Source organism: Microcaecilia unicolor, chromosome 4 (assembly GCF_901765095.1).
Source record: "Microcaecilia unicolor chromosome 4, aMicUni1.1, whole genome shotgun sequence".
Lineage (NCBI taxonomy): Eukaryota > Metazoa > Chordata > Amphibia > Gymnophiona > Siphonopidae > Microcaecilia > Microcaecilia unicolor.
The window spans coordinates 339544719-339558696 of NC_044034.1; the positions used below are offsets into that span (position 1 = coordinate 339544719).

General features: G+C 42.2%; 1 protein-coding gene across 1 annotated transcript in view; it reads left to right on the forward strand.

Moving 5' to 3' along the window:
• Positions 1-9168, forward strand: part of LOC115469735 (cytokine receptor-like factor 2) — a 45331-nt gene extending 36163 nt beyond the window's left edge. The window contains exons 9-10 of the mRNA XM_030202522.1: positions 2930-3014; positions 9003-9168. Of these exons, the coding sequence (XP_030058382.1) occupies positions 2930-3014; positions 9003-9119 (202 nt within the window). The 3' untranslated portion in view covers positions 9120-9168. The remainder of the gene's footprint in view (positions 1-2929; positions 3015-9002) is intronic.
• Positions 9169-13978: the final 4810 nt, after the last annotated feature.

Here is a 13978-nt window from a genome sequence, read left to right on the forward strand (position 1 = left end):
CTTTGATGTTTCACTTATATATACTGTCATCTACCAACATTTGTTTATTTCCAATCTGACGAAGAAGGGCAACCTTCGAAAGCTAATCAAGAAATGTATTATGTTCAATAAAAAAAGGTATCATAGTAACATAGTAACATAGTAGATGACGGCAGAAAAAGGCCTGCACGGTCCATCCAGTCTGCCCAACAAGATAACTCATATTTGCTGCTTTTTGTGTATACCCTACTTTGATTTGTACCTGTGCTCTTCAGGGCACAGACCGTATAAGTCTGCCCCGCACTATCCCCGCCTCCCAACCACCAGCCCCACCTCCCAACCACCGGCTCTGGCACAGGCACAGACCGTATAAGTCTGCCCAGCACTATCCTCACCTCCCCAGCCCTGCCTCCCAACCCCGGCTCTGGCACAGACCGTACAAGTCTGTCCAGCACTATCCCCGCCTCCCAACCACCAGTCCCGCTTCCCACCACTGGCTCTGGCACAGACCGTATAAGTCTGCCCAGCCCTATCCCCGCCTCCCAACCACCAGCCCCGCCTCCCGATCTTGACTAAGCTCCTGAGGATCCATTCCTTCGGCACAGGATTCCTTTATGCTTATCCCACGCATGTTTGAATTCCGTTACAGTTTTCATTTCCACCACCTCCCGCGGGAGGGCATTCCAAGCATCCACTACTCTCTCCGTGAAAAAATACTTCCTGACATTTTTCTTGAGTCTGCCCCCCTTCAATCTCATTTCATGGACTAACACAGCTACCACACCTCTCTACTCATGTATAAGAGCAAAACTGATAATGCCAAACACAGGTATTTTTTGTTTTGTGTTTGTGGTGCTCTACATGTTGTATTAAAGCCTTTTTGTAAAATACGAGAACACTGACCTAAACATCTGTTGTCTTTGCTGCATACTCCTACACAAGGGTTCCAGAAAGTACTTCTGTCATGATTTTGGACCAGGCATGGCACGTGCACCAGAGTTTGCTGCTGCCTGACCCTGTGATGTTGCAGACATGCTGCTATCACCTATCCTCTCTCACCTTTGCCCACAGCAATCAAAGGTGAACAAGGCTGGTGCTGGGTAGGCACTAGGGGGAGGAGCCCCAAAGCCCACCTGCAGGCTAACTTGAGACAGTCTTGGGGGCTCCCTGGGCCATGGGAGCTCTGTGCAATTGCCTTGTTTGCCACCCCTTAACACTGGCCCTGAAGGTGAATACTTAAAATTAAATCTATGAGAAAAGTAGGCAAGTGAGTAGGGATTTATACCTTATAGTTCACAGCTGTCTGTGCATGTTGCTGGATATGCATTCAGTTTACCTGATGTGTCAGGAAATATAAGTACCCTTAAGTAACTGCCAGTGGCATATTTAAATTAGGTGCTTCAGTGGTGTACGCACCCCCTGTCAGACCCGGCCTTCGCCCCACTTTCTTCTTCGCCCATCTTCTTGGCTGCAGTCTGCACCCGGGCAGTGGTAGCTGCATTCATATGCTGCCTGCAGCCTACACTGGGATTTCCTCCCTGAACCCCCCCCCCCCCCCCTCCTGATGCAACTTTCTGTGTTGTGAAGGGCAGAAGGGTTCAGGGAGGAAGTTCTGGTGCAGGCTGCCTATGAGTGCCGCCGTTGCTGCTGCTGCCCAGGTGAAAACTGCAGCTGAGACAGTTTTAAGGTGGGGATAGGAGGCAGCAAGCAAGACGGCAGGGAGAGGCACCCCCTGTAAAAATAATTCCTGGCTACACTACTGGTAACTGCTGTTTACTATTGTTGTTGTTATGAAATCAAAGGACCTGGGTATGCAGCTGATGGCAATCAGCTGCATTAGACCCAGAAAGTCAATGCTGGGCCACACGCTCAGGTATATGGAGCCAACGAAAACATAGCCAGTGATATTGAGCGCTTAACCGGCTATGAAGAACTACATAAAGAGAGGACTGTTTTCTACTGTCCTATTCAATTGGTTATCTTAGCCGGTTAAGCGCTGAAATCTGCACTTAACTGGCTAAGCAGCAACTCCACTCCTGAACACCCCAAAATAGATTTTGGCTTGAGGCCTAAATAGGCATTATTTATTTAGTTAGTTAGTTGCATTTCTATCCCACATTTTCCCACCTATTTGCAGGCTCAATGTGGCTTACATAGTACCATCAAGGCATTTGCCCAGTCGGTTGATAGCAAATGATCGAATGAGGTATATGTGGAGGGTCGGAAGGGATGAAGATTGTATGTTGTCCTCAGTGGCAGTATTTAGTTAAGTGCCGCTGAATATGCCCAGTTAGGCCCAGACAGGCGATGTAAACAGCCAAGAGCCTCTCCTAGCTGTTTAAATCGATGTCATTCACAAAAGTAAATTGAAAACCCAGAGACTTGGCCCCCAAGATCTAGGTATTAAAGACAGCATGATCATTTTATCAGAGAGAGGGCAAAAAAATAAAATTGTGAATTTCAGATCATGGTCATAAATCCCACTTATTATCAAGGAAAGGTGAAGTTTTCCTGATGAAGATCTGAAGTCATGTAGCCATCTCTCCTTAATTTTATCCCTCCTTACCCCTTTTCTCCCAAATTACACTATCCTATCCTGTCTACCCTCTTTTATCCTAGTCATATATTATCTAGCTCAACTTATCATACACTACTAAGCCCAACTTTACATTGTTTTACTACTGTTTTATTAAAATTCTATTAACTTAGTATTTCAAATTACTATGTAAGCCGCATTGAGCCTGCATTATGTGGGAAAGCACGGGGTACAAATGTAATAATAATAATAATAATAATAAAATGTTCAAGGAAAATGGCTACAATTTTTACACAGTGCCAGACCTTAGCACCTCAGCTAGTTGCCATGGCAACCCAAAAAAAAGTACTGCCAAACAATTACCATCATAGAAAACTTATTTTTTTTTTTCTCTTTCCTGTCCTTCTTTTGCAGATTGCAAGAGCAAATAATGCCTCTAATACCAGATCCCAAACACAGCTTTTCTGATCTCTTTCACAATCACAATGGAAACTTTCAGGTATATGTATTAACCAAATCTATGCAACTTCCCAGTAATTCAGATTAACTCTGGCCTATTGTGAATTAATAACACAGTTACACTGCTGGTGATAATAGAAGTGTGTTTAACTAAATTAACAGATAGCTATTAAACGATGCTCACCATAAAAGTGTAGCAGGGAATGGTGGATACTGGACTTCCCACCACGGTGGCATAAACGGGACTGCTTAGATACAAATAGTTGTTTAATTCGGGGCTTCTTCACGTTCAGTGCACGCTAATCGGTAGCGTCACTTTGTAAAAAGAGCCCTTAATTACAAGGAGGGGAATTCTATAGAGAGGCACCCATACGTTTAATTGAAGGCAGGAAGGAAGGGGGGATCCTGTGGGTGGGATGCTGGGTCCTTCCTGTCACATTTAATTGAAGGTAGAAGGAAGGGGAATGGGGGACAGAGGTGTGACCTGGCCAGCCAATTGTATGCCTGTTATGCAGCACATAGATTTGGCTAGTCAGTTTGGGTGGCTAATGTGCAAATCACTTAACCTTCTTTCCCATCCCCTCCCCCATTCACTGGAAGACAGTGAAATTTAGGTGGCTAAAATTAGCCTGTTAGCTCAGTGAATTTTCAAAGGCTTTGATTTAGTTGACTTAATATTTTCAAAGCACTTAGCCTTCCAAAGTTCCATAGAAACCTATGGAACTTTGGAAGGCTAAGTGCTTTGAAAATGAGCCTGGGACGTCTTTGCTTACCTGGCTAGATCGCTTTGAATATTTATGAGAATAATCTTCCCCAATTATTGAAAACCATTCATAAGAATAGCCATACTGGATCAGACCAATGGTCTATCTAGCCCAATATCCTGCTTCCAGCAGTGGCCAATCCAGGTCACAAGGTCCTGGCAGAAAACCAATTAGTAGCACCATTCCATGCAATCCCAGGGCAAGCAGTGGCTTCCTCCATGTGTCCATCTCATTAACATAGACTTTTCTTCCAGGGACTTGTCCAAACCTTTTTTAAACCCAGATACTCTAATCGCCATTACCATATCCTCCAGCAATGAGTTCCAGAGCATAAATAGTCTTTGAGTAAAATATATATTTCCTGCTATTTGTTTTAAAAGTATTTCCATGGAACTCCCTGGTCTTTATACTTTTTGAAAGAGTGAAAAATCAATTCACTTTTACTGCAATAGAAGGCCCTCTTTATTGAACATGATTGTTTCAAGCATTCAGCCCTCATAAAGCAAATCAATTTTTTTCAGTTCATGTGTTTGCTATTAAACAGTGTTGGTTTTTTATTTGTTTTACTCAAACAAGACAAGGCTTTCTGAAATGCAAAGATCCTTTGTTTCCAGCTGTTGGATAATTTGCTGGAGCAATTCCAAAGAAAAGCTGTATCTTTTTAAAACTAGTTATAGATATTAACAATTTCTACAGTCAACACGACTTGAATGAAAGGAAAAAAGAAAAGAAAACACAGAGCACATTTTTCAGTAATGACAGTCATCATATTTAATTTTAACCCCAGCTGTGGCATTTAAAGTAATCTACATATTTGGTGCTGTTATATATAGAACCAGAAGCATCAAAATATGCATATACCTACTAATTATAAGCCACATTTATTTATTTATTGGGATTTATTAACCGCCTTTATGATGCGATTCACCCAATGTGGTGTACAGCAGGTACAGTTTAACCTAAAACTTACAGGTTTGATAACAGCATAACAATAGTAAAAATGACCAAATATAAACATAAATACAATAAATGAGGTAAACTTGAAAAAAATTAATTGAAGCCTAATAATAGAACTACCGTGAAACAGTATAAAAAACATACACATTTAACAACACTGAAATTCAAATGGCAGAGATACAATATGATGTTAATATAACTCTAATGAAATATCTAATGAGCACACATTAGAACATTTAAATAACATAGCTACATTGAACCTGAGCTTGTTCAAGATAATGTGGTATAAAATGTCATAAATAAATTAAATAATTCTATAAAAGTTGCCAAAAATTGCATGTGCTAATTTGGGCATGTAATTTAATTGAATGAGCTAATTAGCACCAATTGGCTTTTTAACAAGCAATTATTGACACTAATTAGATTTAATAAGAACTTATGCATATAAATTTAGGAGCGGGATCTACATCTAAATTTTACAATTGAGTAAAAAAAAAGGGCACAGAAATGGGAGGGTCATGGGTGGAACGGAGGCGTTCCTAACCAGGGGCGTAGCCAGACTTCGGCGGGAGGGGGGTCCAGAGCCCGAGGTGAGGGGGCACATTTTAGCCCCCCCCCCCAGCGCCACCACCACCAACTTTGCCCCCCCCCTGCTGACGACTCTCTCGACCCCCCCTCCCGCCGCCTACCTTTGCTGGCGGGGGACCTCAACCCCTGCCAGCCGAGGTCCTCTTCTTCCGGCGCAAGGCTTCGTTCTGTTTCTGTGAGTCTGACATCCTGCACGTACAACATGCAGGACATTAGACTGACAGAAACAGAACAAGGCTTGCGCCGGAAGAAGAGGACCTCAGCTGGCAGGGGTTGGGGTCCCCTGCCAGCAAAGGTAGCCAACGGCGATGGCGGGGGAGGGTTGGTGGTGGGGGGGTCAAGAGGGTCATTGGCAGGGGGGGTCCAGGGCCAAATCTACGGGGGCTCAGGCCACCATGGCCCCACGTAGCTACGCCACTGTTCCTAACATTTATGCACGTTGTTATAGAATATGGGGGATCAGGCCTAACTTTAGGTATAGCCATTTGCACTAACAAATGTAGTGCAAATGTAGTTGCCTAAATTGGTTGCATATCCCCCATATTCTATAACAACGTGCATAAATGTTAGGAACGCCCCCGTTCCACCCATGACCCTCTCATTTCTGTGCCCTGTTTTTTTTTTTTTTTTACTCACGTGTAAAATTTAGTCATGGATCCTGCACCTAAATTTATACACATAAGCTCCAATTAAATCTTAGTGCCAATAATTGCTTGTCATAAAGCCAATTGGTGCTAATTAGCTCATTATCATCATCATCAGTGGTAGGAAGTCACTGATGAAGGAATACATAGTTAACTTTCTAGAAGCCAACGGGTTTCAAGATCAGAGGCAACATGGCTTTACCAAAGGAAAATCCTGCCAAATGAATCTGATTGATTTCTTTGACTGGGTGACCAAAGAACTGGATAAAGGACATGCGTTAGATGTAATCTACTTGGATTTTAGCAAAGTCTTTGATACTGTCCCTCAAGAAGTATCATGAATAAGCTGAGAGAGGACTGAACTTAGGTCCCAAAGTGGTGAACTGGATTGGAAACTGGTTGACCAGCAGGCAACAGAGGGTGGTGGTAAATGGAATTCATTCAGAGGAAAGGAAGGTGAGTAGTGGAGTGCCTCTGGGTCTATACTGGGGCCGATTCTGTTTAATATTTTTGTGAGAGACATTGCTGAAGGGTTAGAAGGAAACATTTGCTTTTTTGTGGATGACACAAAGACAGCCAATAGAGTGGATACCCTGAAGGTAGTTGAAACCATGAGAGGAGGTCTCCAAAAATTAAAAGAATGGTCAAAGGTCTGGCAGTTAAAATTTAATGTGAAGAAGTGCTGAATGATGCACTTGGGGTGCAGAAATCCAAAGGAATGTATGAGATAGAAGGAGAGAGGTTGATAAGCACAGCTCAGGAGAGGGACCTTGGGGTAATGATGTGAGGATCTCAAGGTGACAAAACAATGCGACAAGGTGGTGGCCACAGTCAGATGGATGCTAGGCTGCATAGAGAGGGGTATAATCAGCAGAAGAAAGGAGGTGTTGATGCCCCTTGTACAAGTTGTTGGTGAGGTCCCATTTGGAGTACTGTATTCAGTTTTGGAGGTCACAGCTTGCTAAAGATGTAATAAGACTTGAAGTGGTTCAGAGAAAAGTGACAAATATGGTATGGGGTTTGCATCACAAGACTTACGAGAGACTTCATGACCTGAAAATGTACACCCTGGAGGAAAGGAGAGACAGGGATAATATGATACAGACATGCAAATATTTGCAATGTATTAATATACAAACAAACCATTTCCAGAGGAAGGAAGGTGGTAGAACTAGAGAACATGAATTTAGATTGCAGGGGGGCCAACTCAGGAATAACATCAGGAAGTAATTTTCATGGAAAGGATGGTAGATGGCCTGGAATGCCCTCCCGTAGGAGGTGGTGGAGATGAAAACAGTAACACAATTCAAAAATGCATGGGATAAACACAAAAGAATCCTGTATGAAAGACATGGAACCGAACAAGCTTAGCGGTGATTAGATGGTAACACCAGTAATTGAGAAGCAAAGCCAGTGCTAGGCAAACTTCTACGGTCTATGCCCTGATCATGGCTGGACAGATAGGCCAGTGCCGACTTCTACGCCCTCTGCCCTAATCGTGACTGGACAGATAGGCCAGTATCAGGAAGGCTTCTATGGTCTGTGCCCCAATCATGTCTGAAGAGATTTGGATGATCTGCAGTGGGCTTTGATGACAGTTTCAGTTGTTGGAGAATAAGGCTAATGCTGGGCAGACTTCTACAGTCTGTGTCCTAAAAATGGCAAGGACAAATTAAGATCAAGTATGCATATGTATCACATCATACCTTATGCTATGAGTTTATCTTGTTGAGCAGACAGGGTGGACCATACAAGTCTTTATCTGCCAACATCTACTATGTTAACATGTATCATATGGCTTGGTTGTGTATAATGGACTCTATTTTGTGAAGGGTGAAAGCTGGATTTGTGGAGGTAGCTGTAAGTTAGTTTCCTGTATATAGATTTATTTATTTTGGATTTGCTCACATCTTTTTCACTGGTAGCTCATAGTGAGTTACATTCAGGTACACTGGGTATTTCCCTGTCCCTGGAAGGCTCACAATCTAAGTTTGTACCTTAGATAGTTGTATATAAACATAATTGATAAACGCTATGGTGTTTAAAAAGTTAACTTTTTCTGTGGAGTAGTCAATTTTGAGTCTGACTTAGGATGGAATACATTAAAGTATTGTGAAATTATTTGCAAGTCTCTTCTCCCTCTGTCCAAATCCTAAAAAAATCAGCTGTGGTGTCTTGTATGAAGCTGTTTGCCTTGTATAATTGGGGTTTAAAGATATTTCCTCTGTGATCTTGGCAATACCAGATATAATTGATCTCCCAGGGTTTCCAGGTTTATGGCCCTTAGGTAGACCTAAGAACAGCTGATGCGTAAACCTGAAATATAGATGCAAAATGGAATTCCTGAGTGGTTCCAAGGCGACAGCCACAATCTAAATGGCCTAGTACAGAATCTCCTTCTGTGAGTCCTCAAAAAAAAAAAAAAACCCCAGTCATATCTAGGTTGTCTGAAGAGATCTCTCCACTCCGTTTCCTGCTGCTACTCTGACCAGACATCTAGTGTAATATACAAAATCCTTGCCATAGTTGGTAAAGCTTTCTTGGGGTATTTTTAATACCTTTTGAAAGTACCTCTTTAACATGTCTCTATGAATGACCAAAGGATTTAGGGATATTAATAAATTGGAGGTTAAATCTTCTGGCCTGGTTTTGTTTTTTTTTTTTCAAGTTCTCTATTTTGTGCCTTGTTACCTTCCTGTCTTTACTCGGAGCAGTAGATCAGATAGCTTTTGCTTTAATTTGTCTAACACTGGCCCATGTTGTGCTAAAAGAGCTGCTTCTACATTAATATTTTGAATGTAAAAACTGTTAATATCTACAAATTGAGTTTAAAAAAAAAAGAAAATCAGGAGCCCTGTCCACTGTTCAGACAGCTGTTTATACAAAAGCTTCTGTCTTATGAGTCGTTATTTGAACAGTCAGAGGAGAATGAATAAAACCATGCTTTGATGTTTTATTTCCCTTTCTTATTTCGTTAGTGTCACATTTCAATTATTGAAAAGTGCAATTCAGTACTTGGGCATGTTAAGCAAGTAGTATTCTTATTGGAACAATAAGAACATTTCACTCTTTCAGGCATGGTTAGATGAATCGGATAATGTGGCAAAACAAATCTATATAAAATACTTGGAGACAGAGTGTATTGTTGATGAGGAGACAAACGAAGAGAAAGAAGAAGGTAGAAACCAGTAGATACGGAGAGACGTACAATATGGCTGGACCTGAAGACCCCTGCTGCCTCCCGCAATTAGCAATGCTACAGCTTCCTTGGAAAGTTTTTTTTTTTTTTTGGGGGGGGGGGGGGGGGGGAATCAATATTCAAAACGATTTAACTGGCCAGAAAAAACTCCTGACCTGTTACATTGCTTGTTTGGGGCTAACCCATCATATTCAGTGGCACTTAACTGGATAATACCACTGAAAAATGTCTGCTTAGCACCCAGCTCGAAACTGGCTATTTTGGGGATGTAGTCAGCACTTGACTGGTTAGGTACTGTAATTAATTTGCATGTTCCCACCACCTATTCTGATCTCATACTCCCCCAGACTGCTCTTACACAGTCCATGAATTAACGAACTCCATAATCAGAAGGACTCACTGGGATATAAGAAGATAGTTTATTTCAATCTCACCAATAGCAGTACAGGCAAATCAGGTATTCGTATGGTTTGAGCAGCAGTTCACGACACGTCTCTCTCTCCAGCCTTCTGAAGACATCTGCTCTCTTCTCCTGCTCTAATACCCCTCAGACTGTTCCTTATATACTATTTTAACCCTATTCATTTCAATGGACCCCAGGTGAGAACATCCAAAGGAAGGGGCTAAGGGAAAGTTTGGGGAAAATGCAAAGTCATCTAACAAGATGCGCTCTGAGCATATCTTGTTTATACTTAGAGCTTGATAACATGTGAAGTCATTTTGATCAAACTGATAAGGGCCAAGAACCCTGGTGACAAAGCTGGGGTCCATTGAAATGAATAGGGTTAAAATAGTATAGAAGGAACAGTCTGAGGGGTATTAGATCAGGAGAAGAGAGCAGAAGTCTTCAGTAGGCTGGAGAGAGAGACGTGTCGTGAACTGCTGCTCAAACCAAACGAATACCTGATTTGCCTGTACTGCTATTGGTGAGATTGAAATAAACTATCTTCTTATATCCCAGTGAGTCCTTCTGATTATGGAGTTCGTTAATTCCTGGACTGTGTAAGAGCAGTCTGGGGTAGGGTTACCATATGGCTCCAGAAAAAGGAGGACGGATTGAGCCAGCCGGGTTTTACTTCCATTGCTTTCAATGGAAAGCAATTGCTTTCAATGGAAGTAATTGCTTTCAATGGAAGTAATTGCCCATTGCTTTCAATGGAAAGCAATGGAAGTAAAACCTGGCTGGCTCAATCCGTCCTCCTTTTTCTGGAGCCATATGGTAACCCTAGTCTGGGGGAGTATGAGATCAGAATAGGTGGTAGAAACGCACAAATTAATTACAGTACCAATATTCAGAACTTAACCAACCATTATAACTGCGTAAATAGGATCTCATAAAAGTCAGTCTTATCTTTATGCAGTTGGCTACAGCCAGTTAATTGCTGAATATTGCACTTCACCGGGTATGTTTTCACTGGCTCCATATACCTGGAAATTCAATGCTGGAGGCCTGGTCATGGCCCAGTATTGAATTTCTGGAGATAACGCCGGCAGGGATCAGCAAAACCCTGATTGTTACCAGCTGAATATCAGGCCTGTTACGTATAACAAGATGTATGTCATATTTTCAGATAAAATTGTGTAGACATAATAGACTTTGAAGAAAACACGGATGAGTTAAGTTAGCTGGTTTCTATTGATTCAAGTAAAGATTAGGAAGCGACATAACTCGAAGTGTCTCCACAGGAAGTAGCTCAAACATCCTGCTTTGCTTGCCTTGCAATGTGCAGCAGTAAGATTTCAAGATATATATTATTTTTGCCTTTCCCATTTAGTGGGTTTCCTGAAGCAATGCTATATCAGCATGTTGCCTTTTGGGTGCTTGCTGCCTTTTGGGTCCTCTTTATAGGGGAATGGATGCCATCAACATTAAGGGAGACAATTTTAAGGCTAGCCATACGGTAGCATACCAAAATGATCTAACCTAATCTTATGAACCCTCTACCCAACACCTAATCACTCGACAAAGACTATGACTTAGACCATGTCTTCCATCAACTCCCCCTATGTTATCCCCTCAATCTATTCCCTCCTCCGGCCACCCCCACCCCCTTATCCCTTGCCTCTCCTACCCCCTTCTTACTTGCCCATCCCACTTATCTGCATACCTCCATCATTATTCTGTTATACCACAGCTTGTATTCTCTCTGCTATACCTTGTAACCCCTATTACTATGTAAGCCGCACTGAACCTGCCGCGGGGTACAAATGTAACAAATAAAAGCCATGTTTTATTTCAAACCATTTATATACTGTTCTCCCAGGCAAAGCTGCCTGTCCAAAATAGTGTACAATAAAGAATTCCATATAGTAAAAACAACAAGGTAAATATACAAGAAAAGGAGAACCACTAGAAATGTGAACACACCAAAAATTCAAATAGTGGATCGATAACACTTCAAACAAACTCCAGGATATAGAATATAAGACAGTAAGTCCATACACATTGCCATTTCTTATATCTTTTTTTTTATAAATATCTTTTTTACTTAAAAAGAAAAAGGAGGAAAAAGACCTGTTAGCTGTGACTGTCTTACCTAAATAAAAAGCAGGCAGACCTGCAATAAGGTAGACATTTGTGATTTGTACACAGCTCACAGTTTTCTATCACTGATCTTTAAAAAAAAAAAACGCCATCATTTTTAATTCAAAGTACAGACATAAATTCTTCTCAAATCTTCCCAACAAAGATGAATATATACTGTGTGTGAAAAAAAAATCACTTAGGGGCTATTTTACTAAGCCGCGTAAGCGTCTACGCATGCCCGACGTGCGCCAAAATGGAGTTACCGCCTGGCTACTGCATGGCTCTTGCGGTAATTTCATTTTTGGTGCACATCCGATACGAGAGTCCAAAAAATAACTTTTGTTTTCAGACGCTCATATCGGACACGCACCAAGTGGCATTTGATGCGTTTAGGTCATTATCGCCCGGTTACCGCGTGAGACTTTACCGCTAGGTCAATGGCTGGTGGTAAGGTCTCAGACCCAAAATGGACACGCAGCAATTTTCATTTTGCCGCACGTCCATTTTCAGCAAAAATTTTAAAAAGGCTTTTTTGTGTAGGTGCATTGAAAAATAATTCTGTGCACACCCAAAACACGCGCCTACACTACTGCAGGCTGTTTTTCAGCACACCAGCAGGAGTGGACCCAATGGGGACCTGTTTCACCTCGTAGGCTTTCCTCAGGGGAATGAGCTCTCTGCCAACAATTTATAACAATTCCCGCCTGCCGTCACCTTTGAGCAGACTGTAATGCACTGAGTAAAAACAGGCAAACAAAAAAAAATAACTATATATATATATATATATATATATATATATATATATATATATATATACACATGCAGCAAAGCTAAGTTTCTTACCTTTAGCAAGTGTTCAATCCTCACAGCATGGAAAGCTACACCAGTTCTAGAAGGTCTTGGGAAGCCTCTCAATGCAGGTGCAGCACTTCCCACTTGCTCGGTACTTCCTCAGTCTTTTATTAAAGCTTAGAGTGGAATACAACTCCTGGAGAAGATGGATGGGTACGTTAAGGACTTGTATCCTGCTGAATACAGAGAACATCTGCTTGGTCTTCTCTGAGGGCGAGTAGAATAACAAGTCTACACAGTATTGGACTCACTGGCTACAGGCCACCTTCTACAGAAAAGGGGGGAAATAAGGATACTACAGGGGTTGCCAACAGATAAGCTTTTCAGGATATCCCTAATGAATAGCAACAAAGATTTGGTTACACTTTTTTTTTTTGTTACATTTGAACCCCGCGCTTTCCCACTCATGGCAGGCTCAATGCGGCTTACATGGGGCAATGGAGGGTTAAGTGACTTGCCCAGAGTCACAAGGAGCTGCCTGTGCCTGAAGTGGGAATTGAACTCACTTCCTCAGGACCAAAGTCCACCACCCTAACCACTAGGCCATTCCTCCACTGTTGCTACTATTTGAGATTCTACATGAAATGTTGCTATTCCACCAATGTGGCCGCACAGGCTTCTGCTTCTGTGAGTCTGACATCCTGCAGGACGTCAGACTCACAGAAACAGAAGCCTGCGCAGCCTTCTACATGGAATGTTGCTAGTGGAATAGCAACATTCCATGTAGAATCTCCAATAGTATCTATTTTATTTTGTTACATTTGTACCCCGCGCTTTCCCACTCATGGCAGGCTCAATGCGGCTTACATGGGGCAATGGAGGGTTAAGTGACTTGCCCAGAGTCACAAGGAGCTGCCTGTGCCTGAAGTGGGAATCAAACTCAGTTCCTCAGATCCCCAGGACCAAAGTCCACCACCCTAACCACTAGGCCACTCCTCCACTGTTGCTACTATTTGAGATTCTATATGAAATGTTGCTATTCCACCAATGTGGCCTCACAGGCTTCTGCTTCTGTGAGTCTGACGTCCTGCAGGACGTCAGACTCACAGAAACAGAAGCCTGCGCAGCCTTCTACATGGAATGTTGCTAGTGGAATAGCAACATTCCATGTAGAATCTCCAATAGTAGCAACATTCCATGTAGAATCTCCAATAGTATCTATTTTATTTTTGTTACATTTGTACCCCGCGCTTTCCCACTCATGGCAGGCTCAATGTGGCTTACATGGGGCAATGGAGGGTTAAGTGACTTGCCCAGAGTCACAAGGAGCTGCCTGTGCCTGAAGTGGGAATCGAACTCAGTTCCTGAGGAAGCAGGCATGCAAATCTCTTCCGTGTCTATTTATTAACCTCACAGCAGCCCTCGAGGATTGGGGTGAAGAACCTCAGTCTATAGATAGAGATGAACCAGACTGAAATTTTTAAAGGGGAGAAAAATATTACATGAAGGAATAAAGTAGATTGCCACCAGTGT